This window comes from Pseudorca crassidens, chromosome 3 (assembly GCF_039906515.1).
Source record: "Pseudorca crassidens isolate mPseCra1 chromosome 3, mPseCra1.hap1, whole genome shotgun sequence".
NCBI classification, from domain to species: domain Eukaryota; kingdom Metazoa; phylum Chordata; class Mammalia; order Artiodactyla; family Delphinidae; genus Pseudorca; species Pseudorca crassidens.
In genome coordinates, this window is record NC_090298.1 from 60,511,909 (window position 1) to 60,536,499 (window position 24,591).

Sequence of the window (24,591 nt, forward strand, 5' to 3'; positions counted from 1 at the left end):
TGAATTTTAGAATCAGCTGGTCAATTTCTGTTTAAAAAAAAAAAAGGCAGCTGGAATTTTGATAGGGGTTACACTGACTTTGTACATCAGTTTGAGGAGTACTGCCATCTTATTAATATTAAGTCTTTTGATCCATGAACATGGGATGATTTTTCCCTTTATTTAGGTCTTTTTTTCCAATGGTGTTTCATAATTTTCAGTGTCTGTGTCTCATCCTTGTTTTATTAAATTTATTCCTAAGTGTTTATTCTTTTTGTAATTGTAATGTATTTGTAATTGGAGTCTATTACAGAATTTTTCCTTAACTTCATTTTCAGATTGCACATTGCAACTATAGAAAGATACAATTCACTTCTGTACATTGACCTACTATGTAAGCCTTAGCTTTACTTGTTTATTAGCTCTTGCAGTTTGTGTGTGTGTGTGTGTGTGTGTGTGGTTCCTTCAGCCCCCGTTTCTAACTCAATCTTTGCTACAGGTGATTGGAGAAAACTTATAATGTACTATGACTTAAAAGGAAACTTTTTCCTTTATTTTCTAGGAGTTGTAGCTGTAGGATACATCAATGAAGCCATTGATGAAAGGGATCCTTTGAAAACCTTAGGTAGTCTGCTGCTACCCACTGCTAGGATTAAAGATGTGGACCCAGACTCTGCCCAGCACTACCAGGATGTTTTATACCAGGCTAAAACACAGAAATTCATGGTAAGTCTTAGTAGGTGTGTTTCTTTTAAATTTACAGACCAGGTTGGGGACAGAGGGGCAAGAGGGAGGATTTTTTTTACCCATTTTTCCTAAAGCTCATAATTTGCTTATCTATGTATGGATCAGATTACAAGTTAATAGGGCTGTTATTTTCCTGGTATCAAACATGAGGGGGAAACTAGCTCCAGAGCTGCTGACTGCTTCTACTCTTTCACTAAAAATGCACTTGTGGGTGAGTTCTTGTTCACAGTCCAAGTTATTGGATATTTACTGAGCACACACTGTATTCATGGTGCAGTATATGGCATCTGATAGGGGAAAGGGGGATCCGAGGAACACATGATACCATTTGAATGTTCTATCCTTATCCTCAAGATGCTTAGAAAGTTACTAAGATGGTAGGCATTCTCATATAGAATAGTTAAATAGCAGTAGAGGTGGGTATGTGGCCACATGTCAAGATGAGGAATGCCCAGAGTGATTCAGAGATGGTTGGGATTTCTGTGAACTGGAGCCCTAAGGTAGGTTGGTGTGGAGATAGAACAGGAGCTGCTCCTGAAGGGTAAGGAAGAGTTGGTTTGGTGAGTGGGAAGCAGGATAATGCAGGTAGGTAATGGCAGGGCTAGATGGGTACCAGCTGGGTTTGTTCTGGGCACAGGAGGAAACTGACCTGGCCAGGTCCCACTGAAGAGCAGAGGGCTTTATCTGGCGGCAGAGCTTGTACTGTTGTTGTGAGACATCCCCCAGATACTAGCCACTATTGGAAGAACTGAGTGGAGAAGATGCTACCTGGGACGTAACCACTTGTGGCTTGAATGCCAGGCCAGTGACTGGGAGAATGAGACTCAAACCTGACCTCATGTCCCCAGACCCCTGGGGAGGAGAGTGGACCCTGTCAGCAAGGAGGACTGGGCCGCCCCCTGCTGTTTGCACTGATGTAGCTGTGGCTGTAGCACGTGACACAGCATTGAAAGCTAAAGGTATTAGCTTTGGAGACAGGCACCATTCAAACCTTGGCTTTGCCACAAATTAGGTAGAGATTTTAGTCAAGTCACCAGAAGTCTCTGTGCTTCAGTTTTCGCATGTGTAAAATGAGAACAATAGTACCTACCTTATAGGATTACGGTGAGGCTTAAATGATTACATAATATAATAAATGAGTAATATATATTTATATTTTTACATATTAATATATAATTACATTGATTATAGTGTGTGTATGTATAAGTGTAGAGCATTTGACATGGAGCATGTCACCCCAAAAAAGTGCTGAAACAATGTAGCTAGTATTTTTGTGGGCACTTCTGGCTGCCACACAGGTCAGTGGGTGGTGAGTGATGTCTTTGTCACAAGGTCTTTACTCGACACAGGTTTACTTTACTCTGTTCACTAGTTGGGATCTTCTGGGTGAGGATAGAGACAGACCTGGTTTTCTCTCTGCCAACAGCCACATGGGTGTTTGTCGTTAAGGTGAAACTAACTCCACAAACCTTTTATAGGCAAGCAGTGGAGGTCCCCCCCTGAGCATCCCAGTCTAAGGGCTCTAGGTCAAGATGGAATTCCACAGCACCTCTCCAGGGCACTCAGAAGCCTTGCTGGTGTCCATGCTGTGCCTCCTCTCTGTTGGACATCCTTCCTAAATGTGAAAGAAGTTTTTTAATAGTGTAATTAGAACAGGGAATATGAGCGTAGGGATCTGAGTTAGAGCTCAGGCATTAAACCACTTGTGGCCTGTAAAGTTAGGAGCGTGAACTACATTGACAATAATTGAGGGATTAAAAACATTGCAGTAAGCAATGAGTCTGGTTTGGTTAAGTTGCCGCTTTTCAACACACTTCTCTTTCTCTGCCCATTAATTTTGAAACTTTGTTTTCTCAGCCCATTCTCCTTCCCTGGAAAAAAATCTGATTCTGTTATTTGGTGGGGTCTCTATTTGCTTTTTAACTTCTGCTGTTGTGATACCTGGAAATTTTCAGTTGTTTTTATGGGGCTGTTTCTGTGCTTTGCTTTCCAAAGGTCTAGCCTTGGAAAATAATAAAAGAAAATTACATTATTGGTATTGTCAATATAAAGTAAAGCTTGTGCCAAAGTATACAGCCATTAAAAGTCACGATGGATAACATCTTAATAGAATGCTCAGTTTTATCAAAGATTGAGGACAGTGGTGTAAGTTGGTGAGAATTCTTGGTCCTCGTTAACAGTATTTCAAGTATAACCTTGTGTAGGCACCAAATTCCTTCCATCTCTTGAGGGGAAAGGCTGAGTAGTGGGCATGTTGGCATACACTTAAGAGAGAACACACTTTCTGGGTGTATTCACTAGAGGCAGTGAATTGTCAGCTGTGTTTAGTTTTTTTATTTTTTTAACATCTTTTTTGGAGTATAATTGCTTTACAATGCTGTGTTAGTTTCTGCTGTATAACAAAGTGAATCAGCCATACATATACGTATATCCCCGTATCTCGTCCCTCTTGCATCTCTCTCCCGCCCTCACTATCCCATCCCTCTAGGTGGTCGCAAAGCACCGAGCTGATCTCCCTGTGCTATGTGGCTGTTTCCCACTAGCTATCTATTTTACATTTGGTAGTGTATATATGACCATGCCACTCACTCACTGCGTCCCAGCTTACCTTTCCCCATCCCCATGTTCTCAAGTCCATTCTCTACATGTGAGCTATTTTTAAATTGAAGGCTTTGCTTTAGAATTTTGGAAGGTACATGACTTATACACCCCCAAAGTTCTCTTTTCCTGCATGCATAATTACTGCATAAAAATTAAGTGTGCTTTTAACAAGTGAATAGTGTTGTATTTTTTCTGTAGGTAAAACTGTCTTACAGTTTATGACTTTGTTTGCAGAAAGTCAGTTTCCTCCATTGAAGTTTTGGGCATCTTGAAACTTACTTGATTCGTTTTTCTTGCTTTGCTTTAGTGTTTATTTTTACTCTTCACATAACCACACAGATACTGTAAATGGCCTTCATGTGCATTTTTGCATTTTTTTAATCTGAGTCCAATGAAATAGGAAACTCTGCACACTCAAAAATAGCCATTTAAAATGTTTTTTTATTGTTTTGATGGGCACTACAAAGTATATGGTCAATGCACATTCCTATTACAGACTTGAAAATTCATCTCACAGTCCTTCATGCCCTTAACCACTGATATTCCACCTCTGTCTAATCTCTAAACTAAAGGAAATATAGTCATTTCCCTACAGAAATGTACTGGGCATTTATAACAAAATATCATTTCCCCATTAAAAAATAGGTATAAGGACAAAAATAATGGAGTCATTATTTTAAATTTATAAATGACCTCATGAATATATCCTTAGCTTTCTTTCTTTTTTTTTTTTAAATATAGCCAACCAAAAATGATGTGTCATGTCATATGGAATACCTTGCCTTCTCAGTACAAATTTAATTGGCTTTCATGCTGTTTAGATGCTTTGGGATTTTACCCTTTAATTCATTCAGCCACATGACGTGCAAAGTATGGAGCCTGGCTCCACAGACCCTGGGAAGACGTGGGCCTGGCATTGCTACAAGAAGCTTAAGGAAGAGGACAAGCCCCTTCTCTACTGCACATGGTGCTTAATAAGTGCTTATGGAATTAATATTTGTGTATAAATGAGCCCTATATAAATGCCATAAGAAAAATACAAAATAATGCTTTGAAGGTTCAGGTGAGAAAAATGAACTCTGACTAGAGAGTCAGGCAAGAATTGTCCTTTGAGGACTTTGAAAGATGGGAAGAATTAAGGCAAACACATGAGAAATAGCTTTCCGGTTAGTGGCAGGGGCAAAATGAGAAGTCTGGATCACAGCAAAGCAAGAAGCTTGGCCTATATCACATGCCAGGGTTTTTGGGAAATAAAATTAGTGTTAGCCTGAATGCTAAGCTAAAGATTTATAATTCCAAAGCAGTGAATAGTCAATGGAGGTTTCTGAACTGGGGGTTTTGAGTGATGTATTCAAACTGGTATTTGAGGAAGATTAATCTGGCAGTGGGCTGAGAAGTGGAGGGTAGGCTGGCAGTGATGAATGGTTAGAAAGCAAAGGTGCGGCTAGGATAACGGACCCTACTGAGAGACATTACACACATAGAATCAGATGATGAGGCAGCCACCAGCATGAGAGCTGAAGGAGGCAGAAGAATTACAAATGACCCCAGACACTAAAACTGAGATCTTAGCTCCCCCCATGCTGCACCCTTGCCCCCTGTTCCGTCCACCTCCTCCAGATCATCTAGAATAGAACCTCTTAGAAGTAGGGAAGATGGAGATTTAAAGAACTTGAAGTACCAGTCAGGCAGGTGGAGATATCTTTTCTCCTGAATTTTCATTCTTAAAATACTGATAGGTTCTTTTTTAAGTCACTGTTTATGTAATGTTTTATTTTGAAACACCATTTCCTAGGGGCTCACAAATGGAGCTAGAGAATAGAGGTCCTTGCAGTATACATATGTTATCCCAAGAGTGTATGTCTTCACACATAGCTTTCCTTGTTCTCTAAGATGATTTCACCATTGTAAGGTAAGCCGTGGAGTGATTCGTGATTTTTGACATGAGAAAATAAAGGAATGGATCTAGGCAACTATTCAAGCTACCAAGGCACAAAGCTATGAGATAGATGAAGTATAAGCCATCGGCGTTGTTGTAGTAGTAGTTTGCGTGGTGAATAATGAGTAAGATGTTGCTTGGAGCAAAGCAAATGGTAAAAACCACAAGAATGAGGAGACTCGCCTTAACATACCACAGCCACCTACGATCTTTTGCATTAAGCGTCCAAATGATGGCTGTGTAGCAGTAGATAATGACCAAAAATGGAATTAAGAATCCAAAGAATGCCAAGGAGATGAAGTAGTAGAGTTGGAAGGGAGACGAGGACTCGCATGTGTTGTGGACATCATGGCAGGTGGTGATGTCCTGCTGGACAAGATAGTACTCCTGCTTCAGAATGAAAAATGGCAGCATATATAAGAAAACCGTTGTCCACACCAATCCACACGTTAGCAAGGCATAGGTGCGCTTGGGCAGCCCCCGGTAAGTGAACGGATGGACAATGGCCAGGTAGCGGTTGATACTGATGCAGGCGAGGAGCAGAATGGAACAGTACATGTTGCCATAGAAGATGACTGTGGTGGCCCGGCACATGACCTCTCCAAATACCCAGTTGTTCCCGTTGAGATGGTATGCTATTCTAAAGGGCAGTGTAACGCAAAGAAGAAAGTCTGCAACGGCCAGGTTGGCGTAGAAGACGTTCATACGGATGGATCTGGTCCTGAAGAAGAGCATCCACAGGGTCACCACGTTGGCTGGCACACCTACTACAAACACCAGGATGTAGATGGCGGGTATCAGTCTGGTACTTAAAGAGCTGCTCAGGTACCTCCTGGTAGCATTATTCACATGGAGACTTGAAACACTTTCTTCAGGGCACTTAATTTTTACAGTTGTGGTGGTTCCTGTCCAGCCTTCTATGGCAGAAAGGGGGAACTCTTCAAAAGAATTCAGGGGAGCGCCACGGAAGGTCTTAATAGGTAAGGTTGGCTTTGCCAAGTTGTCTGCATCACATTCCGTGCCTTTAATTGAAAAGAAGTATTAATATATGATTTGTTGATGAGTCATATCTGTGGTTCAGGAGACAATAAAACTAGATGTCTTATGCTACATAATTTCTGTAATGGTAGAATTTAGGGTCATTTTTATTTTTAAAAATCATTATAGGTGAGGTAATCAACAGGAATGCATTTAATGTATTATCATATGCCCCAGCAGCACGCTAACCCATGCAGGAACCCAAACTAGACGACAACTCCTTGTATGTAAGGAGTTTGTAATATTGATACTATAAGAGGAAACAAAAATAGCACATCAGACCATTGTAGGCTAACGTCATATTGATTATAAACTGTATAGACTGTATAGATTATAAACTCTTCAGGCGAGAGTTAATAGATTTAGATGTTTGAGCAAAATGTCAAGGAAAAGATGAACATGAGCAAAGATGAGCAAGGTTCATAAAGAGGTGGAATTTAATAGAAGAATAAGATTCTGGTAGGTGATGAATGGGCAAAGGCATTGTGTAGGCTGACATGGGGTCTGGAAATATCAGATGAGTTGATTCAACAAATGTTTATTGCATATTTATATGCCAGTGATATACCCAGTTTTAAATCAACGCCATCCCTGTCTTCAACTCTCAGACTAATGGAGAAGATGCGCAAAAACACATTCTTATGCAAATAAGGTACATCTGACAGATGAAGTTGAAAGAGTAGGTTACAGCCAAATCTGAAGGGCCCGTAAACTGTACGAAGAAATCATGTGCCCATTCACAGATGCTGGAGTCGTACACGGACAAAATGATGAACAGAGGAATGGCCGTTGAGGTAGGCAGCATGATGGCCCCCCAAAGTTTCCATCTGCTAATGCCTAGAACCTGTAAATATGTTACCTTCTATGGCAAAAGGGCCTTTTGCAGATGTGCTTCAGGGTCTTGAGATGGAATGAGTATCCTGGATCGGTCAGTGGGCCAAATGTAATCATAAGACTCCTTATAAGAGGAGGAGGAAAAGGGTCAAAGTTGGAGATACTGGAAAATGCTATGCTGCCGGCTTTGAAAGTCGAAGAAGGAGCCACGAGCCAAAGAATGCACATGCTTCTAGGGGCCGCCCAGAGCAAGAAAACAATTCTCCCCTGGAACCGCCTTGCTGCCACCTCGATGTTAGGACTGTGACCTTCAGAAATGCAAAATATCTGTGTTTTAAGCCACTAAGGTAGTGGTAATTTGTTACAGCAGCAATAGGAAACGAATATAATCATGATTTGATTTGTGTTTAAGGTGACTTTGATGACAACGTAGAGAACAGGCTAAAAAGGTAAGAAATTAGAGGCAAGGGGGTCTGATTTGGAGGCTACTGTAGTCATTTCAAACTCAAGTTGGTGGGTTACGGAGCTAGAGCAATGGCACTGGAGAGGTAAAGATGAACACGTGAGACTCTGTAACAGAGGCTCAGGGGGACTTGCCTCTGACTGGCTCTGGAAGCAGTGCAGGAGAAGCAGCTAGAGCAATGGCACTGGAGAGGTAAAGATGAACACGTGAGACTGTAACAGAGGTGCAGGGGGACTTGCCTCTGACTGGCTCTGGAAGCGGTGCAGGAGAAGCAGGAAGCAAAAGTGACTGGGAGGTTTGTACTCTGGAGGTCTTGGAGGAGAGGCGGATGGAGCATGGGACGGGGCAGGGGGACTGAGGGTGCCACGCAGGGAGAAGCTAAGATCTTAGTTTTGAGTATTCCTGAGTGTGAATTGCTGGTGCAATATTAGAATGTAAAATGTCCCATGACAGGTTAGAAGACTTAAATGTGGAGTCCAAAATCTCAGGAGCCCAAATGAGAGTTATGGGTTTTTTAGTCTGCGTGGAGACCATACTTTGCTTTAGTGCTTGAACGCCCTAGGGGGAGATGTGAAAAGAAAGAAGCCAACGGCAGACTTGAGCGGAAATGCCAGATTTTAAGGGGAAAGGAGACGAAGGAAGAAAAATCAGAAGAGGAAATTGATAAAATGATCCCAGAAGTTGGAAATGAGAAAAAAGAAAAAGAGGATAGAAACAAATTACATACTATAAATATTTGGCTTTTAGTGACATGTTGGTACTAATAATCGTAATTCATGAAAGAGCAATTTCAAAGACAAAATAAACCTTAACACTCAAACCTGCTTTTCACTGTGTAGTTTTCTGTAAGTTAATCCTTGACATGTAGAGAAAGTAGATTCTCTCACATTTCTAATGTTACCTTAAGATGAGCTTTTATGCTGAATATAAACCTAATACTTATATCGATTTAAAATGCCATTGCTCTGCCAGTTACCTCTTTTCACACGAGCTCTGAATTCCTACATGTTGAATCCTTGAGGTTAGTATTTAGTAACCTGGCTGTCATTCAAAGGCAGTTTCTCTTCCTGATTTAATCTCTACCAGTTCACCCCCGGGTGAAATTGAAGCCTCCCTCAGAACCTGGAGATTGCACGAACTGAATCCGGGGTGTAACGCAGAGGGATGAGGAGGTGTTCAGGTGTCCTTAAGGGAAGAAAGATTAGAGAAAAGGAAAGAGAACTCGGGGAAGTGGCATTCTTCTGTGCCAGTGTGTAGATGTGGACTTAGAAGGCATGTTGTGTGACACCTGAGCACAGCCACTCAAATCCTGCTGCTTAGGGCTTCCCTGGTGGTGCAGTGATTGAGAGTCCGCCTGCCGATGCAGGGGACACGGGTTCGTGCCCTGGTCCGGGAAGATCCCACATGCCGCAGAGCGGCTGGGCCCGTGAGCCATGGCCGCTGAGCCTGCGTGTCCGGAGCCTGTGCTCCGCAACGGGAGAGGTCACAAGAGGCCCGCATACCGCAAAAAAAACAAACAAAAAAATTCCTGCTGCTTACTTTGGCATTTTGGAAAATTCTTGCATCTGACATCACCCAAAGACAAGTGCCTTTCCAGACAGGCACAAAGCTGAAATACGTGGGCTGAAAAACATGCTATACGAGTTATGTCCCTTCAAGATCTGAGAAGAGAGCTGCTGAAACCATAGTGTTTGTCACTTTTCAGAAAATTCCAGTGATTGAGCAAGACATCATGCCTGAAAACATGCTAAACAGTGACTCTGTGAACAAGCCTTGATTCCATTTCCTTGAGAATTCTGGCTCTTTTATTCCTTAGGGCCTAGTTTTCCTTAAGAGATAGTACTTGTTAAATTACATATATATTTTGTAATTTGTTTGAGTTTTTTATACAGGTTTATTTGGCATGATGTTTCTGAAATGTTTTTCAACCTGAGAAAAGGCCTTGGAGAGGGACTGATCCCCAAAGGGAACAGACGTCAGCCACTAAATAATGGGGTCTTCCTTCACATTTCTCCCCAACCCCTACTGACGAAAGCAAATTCACTGCCTTTCACTTTGTCACCTTTTCTTAAAAATAATTTTTTAAACTGAAGTATAGTTAATTTACAGTGTTGTGTTAGTTTCAAGTATACAGCAAAGTGATTGTTTTATATACATAAAATATATATTCTATATATATATTCTCTTTCAGATTCTTTTCCATTATAGGTTGTTATAAGATACTGAGTATAGTTCCCCATGCTATACAGTAGGTCCTTGTTGTTTACCTATATTATATATAGGAGTGTGTATATGTTAATCCCAAACTCCTAATTTATCTCCCCCACTCCCCTGCTATCTCATTACTTTGACACCTTTTAAATTCCCCCCTTTTCACGTCCACCAAACCCCACCAGCAACTTGAAGGAACCACCTCCCCAAACCTCTTTTCTTTTGCTCTTCTGCTTCATTTTGGTTCATCCACTCACAGAGCACTCACTCATCTGTAAATCTCAAACGAGCTACTGCTCTCTACTGGTTCTCTCAGCACCGTCCTTCAGCCACCTCAGTGATTCCAACTGTCAGTGTAAGCAGCATTCCTTTATAGAGCCTTGGTTTTTAAAATTTTTATCCCACCCCCCCGCCATTGTCACTTCTTCCCTTCAGCTTTCCTGTTCCTAAAACGTTGGCTGGGGTAGGACCCCAACAGTAAGGGGGTTGTGGATATCCCTATCCCAAATTGATTACTTTTAGAGCAAGCAGGAGGTTACAGGCTAACACTGTATTGAGTGAAACAGGAAACACGTATTTCTTTTGGGAAACACAAATTCATTAGCATAACTGATTACTGAAAGCAGACCACTCCGTCTATCAGGGAGTATTCTTGTTTCCAGGAGGTATAAACATAGGATTTTTTAAATCTCTTAAAAAAAACTTATCTTTGCCAAATCAGAGGAAATTCTTAGAAAATCAAAAACTTTTAAAGAAAACTGATTCTTGACGTAATTGTAGAGATCTAACATCTTGACTATGCCACAAAATTTTAAATATCAGCGGAGAACACTTAGTCTTTGACAAGTTTGGAATAGTGAACAGACTACATCTCTTCACGTCCATAATTCCACGTTTTAATAACTAAGATTTGGGGGTGCAATTTGTGTGAAATGTAAAAGAGATTAGATTCAGTGGACTCTTGGGACACAAACCAGCATTCCCACTCTACCCCATAAGAAAAGAGCTTACCACTTTGACAGGAGGCAGGTGACAGAAGCAGTGCTCCAACAGCTACAAAGGTGACAGCTTTCATCTTGATCATCTGAGCCCCGTTTCTCAAATGTTTAAAATTAGGGAGTATGGTTTCACTTCGGTTCCATGTGTTGGCACCAGTTGGAAACCTGGTTCTCTCTGTAGAAGCGTGTTCTCTTGTGCTCTGCAGACAGGAAGCCTGCCAGGGTCCTCTGCAGGGAAAGGGTGTGACAGCACTCATGTTTCAGTGTGCATGACTCAGCCTGAGCCTCTGAGCACGTTATGTTATCCCCGGAGAAAGTCACTGAACTCCTCCCTATCCCTCACAGGAGAGAAGCTGTCATTCCCACCCAGTGAATTTATGTGCATTGAATGAATACCCTTAAGAACAGTCCTTAAAAAAAAAAAAAGAACAGTCCTTGACAGAAGTAAGCTGGAAACAGATGCTGAGCAGCAGTTAGATTTGAATCTGTCCCATATCTCATTTTTATCCAGTTTAAAAATGAAGTTCTAGAGTGTCATTTCTACTTAGTGATTGAGCTGTCAGAAATTATCCTTTCCTTTATCCTTCCAGCTATTTTAAATCTTAATTCTTAAACTCATTACATAATTGTAGGCTAAATGAATCATGGAAAGCAAACTTTTTTTTAAGAAGTTAAAATTGTTTTAAGCTCTTGATTACTTTGAAAATTCTCCTTCAGTGTCACATTAGTCCGAATTTGTCATCAGTGCTTGGCCAAAACTTGGTTTCATTGTGTTTTGTTTTGCCACAGCTAAACATATTCTAAGCCATTCAATAATTCTGTAGGCTCAGATAACTAGGGAACCCCGCCCAAAAATACTGTTTGATTAAACTAAAATCATAATATAACATTAAAACACAGAGGACTCCCTTTATCCCATGGGTATTGGTGAGCATGTTTACAGTAAGCTTTTTTTCTTAACTGTAGTAAAATGTACATAACATAAAATTTACCATCTTAACATTTACGAAGTGTTCAACTTAGTAATGTTAAACACATTCACATAGTTGTTTAACATATAAGCTTTTATGTGTAGTTATGTTCTGCAGGATATAATTTAATATGTAGTTTTAAAAAAAGCTGCATTATAACACATTTTCCTATAATTAACAAAACTTAAATGCTAAGCCAGACAACCCAATAGGCTGTTAACTATAAAAATGAAGTAAGAATCAGAAAATGCAAATTTCACAAGCCTTAAGGTTAAGGAATAAGGTGGGAGAAAATGGATCTGTGTAAACTTTCCCCATCTTGGTTGAATGTTATCACACCAAGAATCTTACAATCAAAAGTCAGTGTTTAATACTTCAACCAAATAATATATGGTAGGACAAACTGAGATAGAATGGTATTTTATTGCAGAAATAATAACCAAAACCCACAAAATATTGAAGAGAAGTTACTTTTTTATTTAAAATTTTCTAGGAATCATTTAAATTCAGGAATTTATTACTTGATTTTCAGATGGCCTACTTTCTGTTGACTTAAGCAGTCTGTAACCCATATGTTGAAACTGGATGTTTAGCTGGAGATAGAGTCACGGCCATCCTGTAAATATCCTATTTCCAGTCTTCTAGTGAGCAGTTGAAAGGGAGACCTTACACTGGTAGGATTCAGTTTTTACTCTTGGTTTTACATTTAATTCTAGCAACCTTTACGTCTGTGGGTCATGATTTAAACTGTTGACTTAAATTCTTTTGATTTGCAAAGTCTCTCTTGGGTTTAGCTTACAAAACTGATACTTTCAGCTTTGAAGTGGGATTGTAACTTCCTTCGCATCTGGGTAAAAATTTGTACGGTACATCTTCTACACTGATAAGTTATGAAGGAATTTGGTAAATACCCTTCAAAAAAAAACGTGAGAAAGACAGAAGTGAACTTGTGTGGAGCTTAGGTTTTAGGCTATACCTTGGGGAGTGGTTGGGTTCTCTTTGGCTTAGAAGCAGAGAAAAAAATACTTTCTATTCCTGTCTCTTCACTCCTCTTCTAGTTTTCAACTTCCCATCTTACTTCTTGTTTGAACCTTCCACATCCATTCTCCCTCAAAATGGAAACTCTTATTAGCTGATGGTTCCCATGTGGCAGATCTAGCTAAAGGTGATTGTGGAAGCAGGAACCAAGCCTTCCTCAATGGTCTTCATTAGTCTGGAGGTTACAGGATGAAATAGCAGATATTTTGTCTCATTTTCAGAGCCCTTTCCACATATATCATCTCCTGTTAGCCTCTGCGGGAAATAGGGCTGAAGCCTGCCAAAGAAGCTGGTGAATGTTATTTCTCCTTCCTGCCCCCCATCCTTCTTGAGTCCTAAGTGATGGAGCCGGTTCTCCATGGGTCCAGTGACCTACCTTCTGTTCATTCAGTCTTGCTTCAGGCTCTAGTACGTGACACTTACTCCTACAAGTAGGCTAATGCTCCCACTTTTTAAAATGAAATGTCTCATCTTCTCTGAAAATATTTAATTTCTACTGCTAACACAATTTACTTGTAATCTTAGACAAGTTTATATGAAACGCAGTTGCTGTCTGAAAGTCCCATTTAATTACATTATATCAGCACCACATTTGGAGTAAGATCATCAGAATCAACCCCAAAGTAAAAACTAGTAAAGATAACTCAATACCTTTTTATTGCTGCTACCACTTCCAAGTAGTTAAGCTATCCTTAACTACTTGGTCTTTTCTTCGCCTGCAACTCAACACTCCTAATATAAATTAATCTCTTCTTGGCTATTTCTAGATTGTGTATCTACAGGTAATATTGCTCTGATCACATTGTATTATAATTATATATTTTTTCTTTTCCATTATGGTTTATTACAGGATATTGAATATAGTTCCCTGTGCTATACAGTAGGACCTTGTTGTTTATCCAATAATTATAATTTTTTGATGCATTTTGCTCTCCTGCTAAACTGTTAGCTCCTTGAAGCCCATCACCATGTTTCTGTTTGGATATTTTTGTTCTTATGTTTGTCCCTGTGTCTGATAAAATTCAAGTATCATTGTTTCCCACAAATTGAAAGTATTTCCATGGCACCCTGGGCCACCTTGGAAACCACAGTTACTGAGTGATTGGGAGAGAGAGTATTTGATTGACTAAGGTAGCCAGAGAAGGCTTTTTTGGAAGAGGTGCCATTTGAATTAAGGCCTGAATGATAAAAAAACAACAGCCATGCAGCTGGGGTAGAATGATGTGATCTGAAGGAGGCTGGTGTGAAAACCTGAAACAGTGAGTAGAGAAGAGTGAGGTAAAGCCAGAGGGGTCGGCAGGGCCAGATCATCAGATCCCCACAGTTCATGGGAAGGGAGTGTTGTTTCCTTCAAACTGCTGGGAAAACCTTCTAAAGGAGTTTAAATAGAGGAACGGCGTGATGATCCGTCCCTTTTGGAGAGATCCTCTGCTTCTCTATAGGGGACCACTGTGGTGAAAGGCAAACTTGGAAACAATGAAAGCAAGTAGGAGATCGAAGCAGCTGTCCAGTGAGAGATGATGGGGGACTGGACTAAAGGGGTGGCCGTGGAGAAGGTTGAACTGGTCCAATGGGGAGTCTGTTTCATCAGTAGCTTGTACAGTTTGTGGCTGTGCTGGGTAGTTGCTAAGTAAGAGTTTGTGGAGATTTTAATAAAGTGGCTCCTAAAAAGCCGTGATTAATTCTGTTTCATCGTCATTCACTGTTCTTTCTTTTATTCTCTGCCCATATTCTCAGGACCCTCAAAGTGCTTCTAAAATCCTTTGGCTGGATGAGATACAGCGTGCGGTCAATGAGGCCAACAAGGACATGGACAAAGCAAAGCACTGTAAGCCCTCACCTCCTTCTGCTGGCCAGACTGGCCTTGCTTGCGTCTGGTTATGCCCCTCAATTGTTATTTTAATTCCTAATTTTTTTTAAAGTAGACCATTTTTAATTTCTGAAAAGATATGGACTCTCTTACCAATTTTAATTCTTGAATGCATATTTGTACAAAAATAAGATTGGTCGGTTGCACTGTTTTTAGTGGTTAGGTACGATCTCCAGCAAAATCTGAGATTGTTGCTGAACAAAATCCAGAAAGCAAAAAATAATTTCTCAGCTCTTAAATTTGTAGTGTAATCAAGTCTTTTTTTTATCTTGATCCTTAGAAAACTAGGCTGTTTCTGCTTATTAAATGCCTTCCATTGCAGTAGTCAGGGTTTTCCAAAAACAGAGCAACATATATTTTTTTTCTGTAGAAAAAACAGACTTATGTATATATTCTGTTTCTCTGGAAAGTATATAGTATGTGTACTATCTACCTGTCTATACACACACATATATATATAGAAAGAAAGAGGGAGATTTATTTTAAGAAATAGTCTCATGCAATTGTGGAGAGGCTGGCAAGTCCAAAATCTGTAGGTCAGGCTGGCAGAGGCCAGGGGACAGCACTTAATTGCCAAAGACAAGTGGGTGTGGTTATTATAATGGACAGCCGAGTCGAAGCAGGAATTAGAAAAATGTGACTCACAGAGACCTATAGAATTTGCTAATTGATCATGGTGTTCCTAGAAGTGAAATAGACAGAGAGTCTACTAAACTCTTACTTGATTTGCACAAGTGGAAGGAGAGTTCTAGGTCAGGTGAATGTACGTTAAGCAACAGAAAGTCATGGTCCCTCTGTTAGTTCCCAGACTTGAGCCATTTACAGCCCCAGAACCCCCTGAATGAAGGATGGGCTGGGTCCCCTTGGGAAAGGACCCTGCTACATTACCAACATGTTATACCCTACTGTGGTGACTGTGCTGGGAGGAAAGGACATAATCAGACGTTTCAGAGATTACTGGACACTGACTCTGAACTGACACTAATTCCAGGAGACCTAAAATTTCACTGTGGGGTCGGAGCGCCGGGAGAGGACTGAGGTTGGCGGCGTGAACACAGCCTGCGGGGCGTTGGTGCACCGCGGCTGGCCGGGAGAGAGTCCGGGGAGAAGTCTGGAACTGCCGAAGAGGCAAGAGACTTTTACGTCCCTCTTTGTTTCCTAGTGCACGAGGAGAGGGGATTAAGAACGCTGCTTGAGAGAGCTCCAGGGACGGGCGCGAGCCGCGGCTAGGGGTGCGGAGCCCAGAGACGGACGTGGCTAGGGCCGCCCAGAGCGGCTAGGGCCGCTGCTGCCGCCACCGGGAGGCCTGTGTGCGAACACAGGTCACTGGCCACGCGCCCTTCCGGGGAGCCTGTGCAGCCCGCCACTGCCGGGGTCCCGGGATCCAGGGACAACTCCCCCGGGAGAACGCACAGGCGCGCCTCAGGCTGCAACGTCTCGCCGGCCTCTGCCGCCGCAGGCCCGCCCCACACTCCGTGCCCCTCCCTACCCCCGGGCCTGAGTGAGCCAGAGCCTCCGAATCAGCGGCTCCTTTAACCCCGTCCTGTCTGAGCAAAGAACAGACGCCCTCCGGCGACCTACACGCACAGGCGGGGCTAAATCCAAAGCTGAGCCCCTGGGAGCTGTGAGAACAAAGAAGAGAAAGGGAAATCTCTCCCAGCAGCCTCAGAAGCAGCGGAATAAAGCTCCACAATCAACTTGATATACCCTGCATCTGTGGAATACCTGAATAGACAACCAATCATCCCAAATTAAGGAGCCCTGTGGATGAAAGGCTCTTGGGGCTGCAGCCAGGAGTCAGTGCTGTGCCTCTGAGGTGGGAGAGCCAACTTCAGGACACTGATCCACAAGAGACCTCCCAGCTGCACATAATATCAAACAGCAAAAATTTCCGAGAGATCTCCATCTCAACGCCAGCACCCAGCTTCACTCAACGACCAGCAAGCTACAGTGCTGGACATCCTATGCCAAACAACTAGCAAGACAGGAACACAACCCCACCCATTAGCAGAGAGGCGGCCCAAAATCATAATAAGTCTACAGACACCCCAAAACACACCACCAGACGTGGACCTGCCCACCAGAAAGACAAGATCTAGCCTCATCCACCAGAACACAGGCACTAGTACCCTCCACCAGGAAGCCTACACAACCCACTGAACCAACCTTAGCCACTGGGGACAGACACAAAAAACAACAGGAACTACGAACCTTCAGCCTGCAAAAAAGGAGACCCCAAACACAGTAAGATAAGCAAAATGAAAAGACAGAAAAACACACCGCAGATGAAGGAGCAAGATAAAAACCCATCAGACCTAACAAATGAAGAGGAAATAGGCAGTCTACCTGAAAAAGAATTCAGAATAATGATAGTAAGGTTGATCCGAAATCTTGGAGATAGAATGGACAATAGAATGGACAAAATGCAAGAATCAGTTAACAAGGACCTAGAAGAACTAAAGATGAAACAAGCAACGATGAACAACACAATAAATGAAATTAAAAGTACTCTAGATGGGATCAATAGCAGAATAACTGAGGCAGAAGAACGGATAAGTGACCTGGAAGATAAAATAGTGGAAATAACTACTGCAGAGCAGAATAAAGAAAAAAGAATGAAAAGAACTGAGGACAGTCTCAGAGACCTCTGGGACAACATTAAACGTACCAACATTCGAATTATAGGGGTTCCAGAAGAAGAAGAGAAAAAGAAAGGGACTGAGAAAATATTTGAAGAGATTATAGTTGAAAACTTCCCTAATATGGGAAAGGAAATAGTTAATCAAGTCCAGGAAGCACAGAGAGTCCCATACAGGATAAATCCAAGGAGAAATACGCCAAGACACATATTAATCAAACTGTCAAAAATTAAATACAAAGAAAACATATTAAAAGCAGCAAGAGAAAAACAACAAATAACACACAAGGGAATCCCCATAAGGTTAACAGCTGATCTTTCAGCAGAAACTCTGCAAGCCAGAAGGGAGTGGCAGGACATATTGAAAGTGTTGAAGGAGAAAAACCTGCAACCAAGATTACTCTACCCAGCAAGGATCTCATTCAGATTTGATGGAGAAATTAAAACCTTTAGAGACAAGCAAAAGCTGAGCGAGTTCAGCACCACGAAACCAGCTCTACAACAACTGCTAAAGGAACTTCTCTAGGCAAGAAACACAAAAGAAGGAAAAGACCTACAATAACAAACCCAAAACAGTTAAGAAAATGGGAATGGGAACACACATATCGATAATTACCTTAAATGTAAATGGACTAAATGCTCCCACCAAAAGACACAGATTGGCTGAATGGATACAAAAACAAGACCCATATATTTGCTGTCTACAAGAGACCCACTTCAGACCTAGAGACACATACAGACTGAAAGTAAGGGGATGGAAAAAGGTATTTCATGCAAATGGAAACCAAAAGAAAGCTGGAGTGGCAATTCTCATATCAGACAAAATAGACTTTAAAACAAAGACTATTAGAAGAGACAAAGAAGGACACTACATAATGATCAAGGGAGCGATCCAAGAGGAAGATATAACAATTGTAAATATTTATGCACCCAACATAGGTGCACCTCAATACATAAGGCAAATACTGACAACCATAAAAGGGGAAATCGACAGTAACACATTCATAGTAGGGGACTTTAACACCCCACTTTCACCAATGGACAGATCATCCAAAATGAAAATAAATAAGGAAACACAAGCTTTAAATGATACATTAAATGAGATGGAGTTAATTGATATTTATAGGACATTCCATCCAAAAACAACAGAATACACATTTTTCTCAAGTGCTCATGGAACATTCTCCAGGATAGATCATATCTTGGGTCACAAATCAAGCCTTGGTAAATTTAAGAAAATTGAAATTGTATCAAGTATCTTTTCCGACCACAACGCTATGAGACTCGATATCAATCACAGGAGAAGATCTGTAAAAAATACAAACACATGGAGGCTAAACAATACACTACTTAATAACGAAGTGATCACTGAAGAAATCAAAGGGGAAATCAAAAAATACCTAGAAACAAATGACAATGGAGACACGACGACTCAAAATCTATGGGATGCAGCAAAAGCAGTTCTAAGAGGGAAGTTTATAGCAATACAATCTTACCTTAAGAAACAGGAAACATCTCGAATAAACAACCTAACCTTGCACCTAAAGCAATTAGAGAAAGAAGAACAAAAAAACCCCAAAGTTAGCAGGAGGAAAGAAATCATAAAAATCAGATCAGAAATAAATGAAAAAGAAATGAAGGAAACGATAGCAAAGATCAATAAAACTAAAAGCTGGTTTTTTGAAAGGATAAACAAAATTGATAAACCATTAGCCAGACTCATCAAGAAAAAAAGGGAGAAGACTCAAATCAATAGAATTAGAAATGAAAAAGGAGAAGTAACGACTGACACTGCAGAAATATAAAAGATCATGAGAGATTACTACAAGCAACTCTATGCCAATAAAATGGACAACCTGGAAGAAATGGACAAATTCTTAGAAAGGCACAACCTGCCAAGACTGAATCAGGAAGAAATAGAAAATATGAACAGACCAATCACAAGCACTGAAATTGAAACTGTGATTAAAAATCTTCCAACAAGCAAAAGCCCAGGACCAGATGGCTTCACAGGCGAATTCTATCAAACATTTAGAGAAGAGCTATCACCTATCCTTCTCAGACTCTTCCAAAATATAGCAGAGGGAGGAACACTCCCCAACTCATTCTACGAGGCCACCATCACCCTGATACCAAAACCAGACAAGGATGTCACAAAGAAAGAAAACTACAGGCCAATATCACTGATGAACATAGATGCAAAGATCCTCAACAAAATACTAGCAAACAGAATCCAACAGCACATTAAACGGATCATACACCATGATCAAGTGGGGTTTATTCCAGGAATGCAAGGATTCTTCAATATACGCAAATCAATCAACGTGATACACCATATTAACAAATTGAAGGAGAAAAACCATATGATCATCTCAATAGATGCAGAGAAAGCTTTTGACAAAATTCAACACCCGTTTATGATAAAAACCCTGCAGAAAGTAGGCATAGAGGGAACTTTCCTCAACATAATAAAGACCATATATGACAAACCCACAGCCAACATCGTCCTCAATGGTGAAAAACTGAAAGCATTTCCACTAAGATCAGGAACAAGACAAGGTTGCCCACTCTCACCACTCTTATTCAACATAGTTTTGGAAGTTTTAGCCACAGCAATCAGAGAAGAAAAGGAAATAAAAGGAATCCAAATCGGAAAAGAAGAAGTAAAGCTGTCACTGTTTGCAGATGACATGATACTATACATACAGAACCCTAAAGATGCTACCAGAAAACTACTAGAGCTAATCAATGAATTTGGTAAAGTAGCAGGATACAAAATTAATGCACAGAAATCTCTGGCATTCCTATACACTAAGGATGAAAAATCTGAAAGTGAAATCAAGAAAACAATCCCATTTACCATTGCAACAAAAAGAATAAAACATATAGGAATAAACCTACCTAAGGAGACAAAAGACCTGTATGAAGAAAATTATAAGACACTGATGAAAGAAATTAAAGATGATACAAATAGATGGAGAGATATACCATGTTCTTGGATTGGAAGAATCAACATTGTGAAAATGACTCTACTACCCAAAGCAATCTACAGATTCAATGCAATCCCTATGAAACTACCACTGGCATTTTTCACAGAACTAGAACAAAAAATCTCACAATTTGTATGGAAACACAAAAGACCCCGAATAGCCAAAGCAATTTTGAGAACGAAAAATGGAGCTGGAGGAATCAGGCTTCCTGACCTCAGACTATACTACAAAGCTACAGTGATCAAGACAGTTTGGTACTGGCACAAAAACAGAAATATAGATCAATGGAACAGGATAGAAAGCCCAGAGATAAACCCACGCACATATGGTCACCTTATCTTTGACAAAGGAGGCAGAAATGTACAGTGGAGAAAGGACAGCCTATTCAATAAGTGGTGCTGGGAAAACTGGACAGCTACCTGTAAAAGTATGAGATTAGATCACTCCCTAACACCATACACAAAAATAAGCTCAAAATGGATTAAAGACCTAAATGTAAGGCCAGAAACTATCAAACTCTTAGAGGAAAACATAGGCAGAACACTCTATGACATAAATCACAGCAAGATCCTTTTTGACCCACCTCCTAGAGAAATGGAAATAAAAACAAAAGTAAACAAATGGGACCTAATGAAACTTAAAAGCTTTTGCACAGCAAAGGAAACCATAAAGAAGACCAAAAGACAACCCTCAGAATGGGAGAAAATATTTGCAAATGAAGCAACTGACAAAGGATTAATCTCCAAAATTTATAAGCAGCTCATGCAGCTTAATAACAAAAGAACAAACAACCCAATCCAAAAATGGGCAGAAGACCTAAATAGACATTTCTCCAAAGAAGATATACAGAGTGCCAACAAACACATGAAAGAATGCTCAACATCACTAATCATTAGAGAAATGCAAATCAAAACTACAATGAGATATCATCTCACACCAGTCAGAATGGCCATCATCAAAAAATCTAGAAACAATAAATGCTGGAGAGGGTGTGGAGAAAAGGGAACACTCTTGCACTCTTGGTGGGAATGTAAATTGGTACAGCCACTATGGAGAACAGTATGGAGGTTCCTTAAAAAGCTACAAATAGAACTACCATATGACCCAGCAATCCCACTACTGGGCATATACCCTGAGAAAACCATAATTCAAAAAGAGTCATGTACCAAAATGTTCATTGCAGCTCTATTTACAATAGCCCAGAGATGGAAACAACCTAAGTGTCCATCATCGGATGAATGGATAAAGAAGATGTGGCACATATATACAATGGAATATTACTCAGCCATAAAAAGAGACGAAATTGAGCTATTTGTAATGAGGTGGATAGACCTAGAGTCTGTCATACAGAGTGAAGTAAGTCAGAAAGAGAGAGACAAATACCGTATGCTAACACATATATATGGAATTTAAGAAAAAAAAAATGTCATGAAAAACCTAGGGGTGAAACAGGAATAAAGACACAGACTTACTAGAGAATGGACTTGAGGCTATGGGGAGGGGGAAGGGTAAACGGTGACAAAGCAATAAAGAGGCATGGACATGTATACACTACCAAACGTAAGGTAGATAGCTAGTGGGAAGCAGCCGCATAGCACAGGGAGATCAGCTCGGTGCTGTGTGACCGCCTGGAGGGGTGGGATAGGGAGGGTGGGAGGGAGGGTGACGCAAGCGGGAAGAGATATGGGAACATATGTATATATATAACTGATTCATTTTGTTGTGAAGCTGAAACTAACATACCATTGTAAAGCAATTATGCTCCAATAAAGATGTTTAAAAAAAAAAAAAAAAAAAAGAGTGTTGAGCGCACATCCAGCAAGCTCCACCCCCCAGAAGAAGGCAGGGGAAATTCGGGTGGGACCGCGATTTCTCTCACAAGCCAAATCCCGTGCAGGCTGCCTACTCCCCCTTCCTTCTATCAGCACAGTCCCTGTCCTGGAGGCTGGGAGAGGCGGGCTGGGTGAGCTGCTGGGGCCTGCAAGCAACCTGCTTGCTTGGGACTCAAGTAAGATGGTTCAGAGGGGCTGCTTTTCAGAATCAGTTACATTCTGAATGTATCCTGGGGAAAAGGTAAAGACCAGAGATAGAGTTAATTCAGGAGATAAATTCTAGCCCCAATAGAGAGCGAGCCCACCAATGGTGCCAAAAAAAAAAAAAAAAAAATTTCACTGTGGTCCACCAGTCAGGGGAGGGGCTTATGGAGGTCAGATGATCACTAAGGTGTTGCTAAGGTCCGTCTCATAGTGGGTCTAGTGGGGCCTCAAACCCACCCTAGGATTATTTCCCCAGGTCCAAAATACATAAATGGAGTGGACATACTCAGCAATTGGCAGAACCCACATTAGCTCAAATGATAGTTGTCCTTTTTTTTTTAAGCATCTATTTTCACAGAAGAATAATAAGAAAATTCACATGGCAATCTAAAATAGCTTCAAGATTGATATGCTAGGGACTTCCCTGGTAGCGTAGTGGTTAAGAATCTGCCTGCCAGGGCTTCCCTGGTGGCACAGTGGTTGAGAGTCCTCCTGCCGATGCAGGGGACACGGGTTCGTGCCCTGGTCTGGGAAGATCCCACATGCCGCGGAGCAACTAAGCCCGTGCGCCACAACTACTGAAGCCCATGTGCCTAGAGCCTGTGCTCTGCAACAAGAGAAGCCACTGCAATGAAGAGTTGCCCGCGCAGCAACGAAGACCCAACACAGCCAAAAATACATAAGTAAATAAATAGATTTATTTTTTTAAAAAGATTGATATGCTAACACTCTACATATATAAATAACCTACGTAAATTAAGATCCTAAAGATGCAGTTCATTAACCTCTCCATTCAAGACATAATTAGAATCTATTCTGTTGTATCAAGTCATAGTCTTGCTCCAGAAATGTGCTTTTAAATGTCACAGGCATCTGTAAGGAACATCTGGTTTTTATTTCCTTAGACTGGAAAAATATGTGTATTTCTCCAACCTGAATTTTTATACCCTTAGGATCTTTGAAGTCTTTCCATTCTAGCACTCTAATCCTTTTTTTTTAAATCGTCATTTGAGCTTCTTGCTTTTTTTGTTTTTTTTTTTTTAATTCCTGGTTGCGCTGTGTCTTCATTGCTTCCCCGTAGGCTTTCTCTAGTTGTGGTGAGCAGGGGCTACTCTTCGTTGCAGTGCGTGGGCTTCTCATTGTGGTGGCTTTTCTTGTTGCAGAGCATGGGCTCTAGGTGCGCAGGCTTCAGCAGTTGTGGCACGTGGGCTCAGTAGTTGTGGCTCGCGGGCTCTAGAGCACAGGCTCAGTAGCTGTGGCGCACGGGCTTAGTTGCTCCACGGCATGTGGGATCTTCCCATACCAGGGATCGAACCGTGTCCCCTGCACTGGCAGGCGGATTCGTAACCACTGTGCCACCAGGCAAGTCCCATCTAGCACTCTAATCCTTAAGAAAAAAAATAAAATTGAGTTGTGTACACAAGAGATTTAAATTTATATATAAGACTGAAGGCAGCCTTAGTTTGAAGGAACACTTTTAAGAAATTAGATTATCATACAGGCACTCAAATAGCCTAAAAGGGTTATGATTTTTCTCTTAAAGATCAAACCAGTTTAGAGTTATTTTATTCCTTTTTATTCTGTGTTCTGCTTATGTTTGGCAGCAAATGTTAAGTTCATCCTCTTGAGACTCAACGTTTCTATTTACTATGAATATAAGAAATTTTCTCAAATGTGTGATTCTTTACTCTACACTTGCCCATTTAAAATCCTTTCTTCTACTTCTGTCCTATCCCTTGAAAGAGTTGATACAGTGTCTTCTATGATATATAACAACAAATAGATGTTCTGAAGATAAAACCAACTATATTCTTATACTGAGTTGAGAATTTTCCAGTTTTATCAACAAGGAATTTAATCTTACTTTTAAAAGCATTCTTCATCCTTTGTATGAAGACTTAAAGACAGATTCTGATCACATGTTGCAATTATCAAACCCACTCCCAGATAATTTGATAAAAGAAAATGTGCTGACCCATGTATTTTACCACAGGCAAGATTTAAAAGGGCATAGTAACTCAACACTCCTTCGTTTTGGCCCAATGTCCATTTTCACTGGAGCATCCTGCTTTCTTAAAGTAGGGTTTTCTCCATTTTTTGACTCCTTAGAGCAATGTTTTTCAGCCTTTTTCCATTACTGCACCCTAAGGAATCTTTCTAGCCTTTTTTTTTTCCCATGGTGCTCTTTACCGTGACATTTTAATACCACAGATATATCGTCTACCTCTTTATGTGCCA

General features: G+C 40.8%; 2 protein-coding genes across 3 annotated transcripts in view; one reads left to right on the forward strand and one right to left on the reverse strand.

Moving 5' to 3' along the window:
* The window catches only part of IQGAP2 (IQ motif containing GTPase activating protein 2), a 293,990-nt gene that overhangs the window by 199,857 nt on the left and 69,542 nt on the right, over nucleotides 1-24,591 (forward strand). For both annotated transcript variants that reach the window (XM_067731039.1, XM_067731040.1), the window contains exons 13-14: nucleotides 542-705; nucleotides 14,557-14,647. In XM_067731039.1, the coding sequence (XP_067587140.1) occupies nucleotides 542-705; nucleotides 14,557-14,647 (255 nt within the window). The remainder of the gene's footprint in view (nucleotides 1-541; nucleotides 706-14,556; nucleotides 14,648-24,591) is intronic.
* F2RL2 (coagulation factor II thrombin receptor like 2) lies at nucleotides 3,751-11,076 on the reverse strand. Its single transcript, XM_067731042.1, has 2 exons — nucleotides 10,824-11,076; nucleotides 3,751-6,288 (listed from the first exon to the last, which is right to left on the reverse strand). The coding sequence occupies exons 1-2, from the start codon at nucleotides 11,065-11,067 to the stop codon at nucleotides 5,216-5,218; spliced, it is 1,317 nt and encodes a 438-aa protein (XP_067587143.1). The 5' UTR covers nucleotides 11,068-11,076; the 3' UTR covers nucleotides 3,751-5,215.